The sequence below is a fragment of the Triplophysa dalaica genome, chromosome 11 (assembly GCF_015846415.1).
Source record: "Triplophysa dalaica isolate WHDGS20190420 chromosome 11, ASM1584641v1, whole genome shotgun sequence".
In the NCBI taxonomy this organism is placed as follows: Eukaryota; Metazoa; Chordata; class Actinopteri; order Cypriniformes; family Nemacheilidae; genus Triplophysa; species Triplophysa dalaica.
Genome location: NC_079552.1, coordinates 15,357,441 through 15,363,440, shown reverse-complemented (window position 1 = coordinate 15,363,440; position 6,000 = coordinate 15,357,441). Strand labels below are relative to the sequence as shown.

At 38.4% G+C, this 6,000-nt stretch overlaps 1 protein-coding gene across 12 annotated transcripts in view; it reads right to left on the bottom strand.

Moving 5' to 3' along the window:
- Positions 1 to 1,999: 1,999 nt before the first annotated feature.
- Positions 2,000 to 6,000, bottom strand: part of kcnma1a (potassium large conductance calcium-activated channel, subfamily M, alpha member 1a) — a 158,676-nt gene continuing 154,675 nt past the window's right edge. For all 12 annotated transcript variants that reach the window (XM_056760388.1, XM_056760383.1, XM_056760392.1 and 9 more), the window contains one exon: positions 2,000 to 5,543. In XM_056760388.1, the coding sequence (XP_056616366.1) occupies positions 5,522 to 5,543 (22 nt within the window). In that variant the 3' untranslated portion in view covers positions 2,000 to 5,521. The remainder of the gene's footprint in view (positions 5,544 to 6,000) is intronic.

Genomic DNA, 6,000 nt, shown 5'->3' with positions numbered 1-6,000 from the left:
AGATTGTGTATTACAAATTGGTGGTGTTTACTGCTGTGTTTTAATGCTTCAATTTGTCAAGGCAATACACTGTACTGGAAAAAAAAATGAATTTCTTGTGTATTTTTGTCTGGTTACCGGAGGTATCAATACATAATGTCTTAAATTAATATACATTTTTTCAGAAGCAAAATTACCTAAGATTTTCTGACAAAAAAATCTAGTTTTAAGATTTTGTCATCAAATTCTGTCATCATTTAATCACCCTTATGTCATTTCAAACCTTTTTGACTTTCTTTTGTCCACAGGAACACAAGAGAATATATTTTGACGAACAGCCTCGGCACCCATTCACTTTTATTGTACGGACACATAAACATCGCAAGTCGATGGGTGCCGGTTAACAACATTTTTCAAAATATCTTTTTTTGTTCTGCTGAACAAAGAAAGTCATACAGGTTTGAAATGACAAGACGATGAGTAAATCATGACAGAATTTCATCATCATAAAACTTTGTTTTCAGAAAACCAGACTTAAATTATTATATTTTTGCTGCTGTGTAGTATGTTGAAATAAACGTTATAATAATAGTGGGATACTATTAAATTAATATACTATAATAGATATTCTTGTTTTCTTGTTGTGAAATGATTTTTATATAATTTATTGGTATTTTTCTACATACATTTATGAGATAAATGAAATGTTATACAGACTATAGTCCTTCAGTCAGATGCCACGTTTAATTTTATAACAAAGCTTTAACATACAGTCCTGTCACTTTAATAGAATGTACTGTCTCATGGTGTCATGTGTGATATTAACAGTTTGTTATCTGAAGAGCCGTATTGTTTTGTCAGCTGACAGTACATTTATCCTTCGAAGCTTTATTTTCATTTTATGTCAAATGATATATGCCACCAACACAGACTCGGTCCATTTAGTCATTCAGAATATAAATGTTTTAGAATATAAATGTGTAAGACATGTAATGAAAATTTCCTCGACCTCATGCCGTATGACTTCCCTTTTCACAGAAATGCTTTTTTCATTCAATGGAAGTAAAGGGTACGTATGGCTGTTAGTCTCCAACGTTCAGTTTAACATCTCTTTGTCTTTCACAGAAGCCTTAAGAATAACGCGAGGGTAAGTAATGTGAATGATGAATTTTCATTTTCAAAGCAACATACATTACCATTTTGTTGAAGCCGGTTATTTTGCGCAGGCCGTGTAGCGTGTTTCTGTTTTTATAGTAAGAGACTAGGAGAATAGGTCTTGCATGGGTTCTTTCAGTAAACATACTGCCAAGTTAAATGGCTGATCAATCAATTTCAGCGGAATCGATCTGAATCAGTTCAGCCTGCGTGCACACACAGGGAGCCACTTTATTGTAAATCAATCATTTTGAAAACATCTCACAAAGGGGCCAGTCCTTACTAACAAGCCATAAATTTAAACCTACGGGGTGCCACACTTATCAGCCTACAAATCAGGAGCACAGCCAACATCTGCTCTACTTCCTGCGCACTTTATTTCAGCCCGGGTGCCTTGAGCTCAAACCTGGAGTTTTGAGTAGTACAGACTCCACGACTAGATTGCGAACGTCGTGGAAAGTAATCAAACAAACGTCTTTTCTAGACAAATCGCTTCTTTTCTGTTCGATTACGACTGAAACCGAGCAGCGGTGTAATCTTAAGCCTTGCTTGAAATGTGTTTTGTGTTTCAAAAAGCACGATCGACATATCTCTGTACATATAAAAGACTTGCTGTTGAAATGTAAACTCTCTTAAAGTAAACCGTATACGTCATACCCTTTAATTCGCTCACTTGTAATGCTTTCTGTAATTTTAGCTATACACTAAATACAAGCAGATGTTTTGGAAACAATGTTTCCCTCGCATCCAATTGGCTAAAATTGTGTCTATTTGTCAATGAAGTTCACAATTGTTTCTCATTATCTGTTGCAGCTCAAAGATGTCAAGTGCAAATCAAGTAATGAGTCAACATACCAGTCGCCCGTAGAACACAAATACATCCATTTTAATTTGAGAAAATACAAAAAGAAACCATGTACAATTTATGTACAAACTTTTTGTACAAGACAGTATGTTTATCAGCAGGTTATATTTGACAGAGTCAGGTAGATCAGCTCAGCACCAGCATCTTCACGGCCATCAGTCAAATCAATGAAGTTGATGCAAAACTGTGAGAAACTCCCTTTTCCTGTAATGAATATGTAAATAATTACATGTTTATATGAACGCTTTTGATTAATGTATTCAAGTGGAAGAAAAGACAGCAAAAAAATCCATACGCAACGTCAGCGTGTTAAGACTTATATCTCTCCGAGTATTTATTCTGTTACAGTGTATTTTCTTTATACAGCTTCTAAAACTTAAAAAAATCTGTACTTTACAGTAGAATAAAATAGCCATACTATGCAACATTGACAGTTGTGTAGTACATCAGTTTATATGTGACTTGAATCAAAACACTCTTGAATACATTGACGGGTGATCTGACTACACATATTCAGCATCGTTCAGTCACTACTCTGATATTTTTTATAGATTCCGTCCATGATGTGATTGGACGTAAGCCGAACGCCACTTTTCGCTCTAGCGGGTCTTACAGAGTTCCTCCTTGGGTCTTGACACATTGCCTGGCACTGTGCTGGCATGGAGGCAAAGATGGCTTGGATGTTCTCCATGCCAGTATTAGATGCCATACTAAATTGCAACAATTGACTGACGAATGCTAGTAGACAGATACATTTCATGGCACTGATATGTGTACTATCTGATCACATGAATAACATGATATTTGAAACATTGCACATTTGTTGCAGTGGAGAGGAAAATACAAGTATCACCTCATACCTTTTTCTGTCAAATAGGGTAACAAAAGAAAATCTACGCCAGCTTTGTCATCAGGATTGCTACCTGATTCTTACGTTTTTTTAAGCTACAAAGAAAAAACGATTCAAACAATTGTAACTAAAATGCTGATGACAAAATGGAATGTAAAAACCCGATTGTAAATAATCCTTAAAAATTCCTCGGACACGTCTACGCTCTTCAAATGAAACCTGCAGGCTTTATCGTCCTAATGGCCTTTCTGTGTAATGCACCATATAGATTCATAACAAGAAAAGACCCTAAATAGGACAAAATAGTAGAAACAAAAGACATTTTACTTTAATTTATGACTCCTTTTAAATCTTTTTTGTTTTCAGGCTAGCAAGTATGTTATTGACAATCCAATTATACATACATTGTACTCACATTATTACTATTATTTTTTCATTTATTAAGAAATCTACTTGCTACAAAGTGTAACACCAATGTAATCACAATTCAGAAAATCACTTCAGGACAAAGCCGAGATGTCCAGTAGACAAACAGTAAAGCTGAGATCCTTCAGAAAATAAACGTGGACTCGAATGGGCAGAATTTATACAACATGTTTTGACACTACGCAGTTTCATTCTTCGACTCAGTGGATGGAACCGTTTTCTTTATGCATCTCTACAATCGCGCGGCTTTAACTCACGGCTGATAAAAAAACATTGAAACGCTTTATGATCAAATTATATGCGCACACATGAAAGTACTTGAGCACGTTCCTCTCTTCGCGAGACCTAATTTAGGTCAAACATCGATAATATTATCATCAACACTACCCTCAGAACAGACAGAGAAGATACGAGACCACCCTCCTCCTCATCTCGGAATCTGTCTGAAGATCAACATCGCTTTTACTTGGAAATACAGTAAAGAGTCATCACTCAGCATTTGTTTTCATCTCCGTTAGCTTATGAAAGAAAAGCACTGTTTTAGTGGTTTAGCTACAGAGGTCCTTCAAAGCGTGTCAAAGAGCGCATCTCGACTCGGCTCAAAGATATTTCTCTTGTTATTCGATGTTACATGATGCTGTGTTGTCGGGGTAAAACTGGACCAGAAAGCAAACCACGGCAGCTATTACGATATATTTAAGATACATTTCGAAATAAAGTTCTCTGATATGTATAAAAATAAGTACAAAATGATCAAGCTCATGGATAAAAAATAAGTATGTACTTATGTATAAATCTGATGGAGCACTTGAAGCAAACTTCAAGCAAACTTCATAATTCGGAGAAGCATTTGCGTCAGCGCAGTTTCTATTGTACTTAAAGGTTAAACACAGTTGTGTAGCCTTGATATTAAGTGACGTTCCATCCATTCAGTCTAAAGCTTCATCTTGTATTGGCTGATAATTCCACACTATGATTGAGCTCCCCCAGTTTTTTATAAGCCAACAGCGGCATTCGGTCTAGATTTTAAGGCATCATGGTTGGTAACAGAGAACATCCAAGCACTTTTTGCCTCTGTGCCAACCCTGTGCCTATACACCCAAAGGAGGAAACAAACATGCCCACTTTTGCAATACGTGGCGATTTGAATTAAACACATTTTTCATGCCAACGTTGGGTTAGAGACGTTTCAGTCTGAAAGCTCAATCATTGTTGAATTATCAGCATTTGATGGTAGTTCACTCCGTATTAACAGCAGACACAAACACACAGAGCCTCTTCCGAACAAACACATAAGCCCACAGATAGATTCCTAAACAAACACCGGCAGTCATGAGTGATTGAAAGACATCAACAGAAGTAGTGCATATCCTCAATGTATTGCCAATTTGCCAAAGCGCTACCTTGGGGGGGGCAACCTTTTGCATTGAAGTACAGCAAACACATTTCCATGTATTTATGTGTGTCAGAACAGTCTACGTGGATGGAAATGGATACTGTATGTTTAGGTTACTTCAGCAAACACATGCGGAAGTGCCCGGGCAAACACCCCTGAACGAAGCCATTCATTTCACAGCCTGTTAAACCGGCCCCATCTCACCCAGAACCGAGGATACGCTTGGACTCTTCCCGAGTCACTTTTTCGTGGTAACTCGTAGTGCAAAAAGAAACAAAGGATATGCGTCGCAACAGGGCTGACGTGATGCTTCAGAAGAGGATCTTTGGAGAGCGTTTGGATGAACGTGACCCTCATCTTCTCCGCGTGCGCGCGGAGTCAGGCCACGGCGAAGGTGATATATTGCAAAGAATCACAGGAAGTACTTTTCTCTTTTTTGTTTGCCTGTTAACATAATTTCAAAAAGTGCTAGGGGCTGTACAATCCTTACTTGATTGTCAATATGTACATCACTATGTTTACATACTGTATATAAAAGTATGGAAGTAACATTAAAGGTATACACATAGAGGCGGTCCCTCTTCCAGTTCTCCGGTCAATCCCTCCAGCCGCACAAGGGAAGAAGGATGTGTCGCCGTCGTCACGGTCATTTCACAAATAGCGCGCTTCTTTTACAGCAGGATGGGCCGACTCCTGTGATGTTAAAGGCTGGGGATAGGTTCAGCATTCGTCTTCGACCTCTCGGATAGGTGGAATCAGACTGCTAGTGGATTTGTACTGATTGATTTGGTTGGCCATGTGAGTGCTCATGGGCTTGATTTGAATGTTCCTTGGATACGCGTTTTCTGCTTCATCTGTAAACCATCTCTTTTCTGCCAGACAGCCGAGGCAGCGGGAGAGAAGCAGAAGACGAGAAACAGCGTTAATACACTTTTTTTTAAGACAAACACAGTGTAGATCTCTCTTTCACAACAGAATTCCACTCTCGCTTAATACATGAATCGAACATCACATCTAAGACGACAGGGTGAAACACACACACACACACACACAGCCACAAGAACTGTAGGAGGTATTTGTAACTAATCTCATGAAGCACCGACGGCCTGAAGGAATGAGTGTGTGTCATGCCATGTGTCTGAATTTGTCTTCGTGTCCAAATCAGGGCTAATCAATTCTAAAATATTTCCCATGATTCTTCAAGAGGCAGAGAGACACATTACAGAGGACTTAAGCCACACGCAGGGCCGGCATCCATCCCCATCTCGTTCACGTTTTCCCAGCACCGTGTCATTTTCCAGCACTCCAACATTTTCGACTATACCTCTA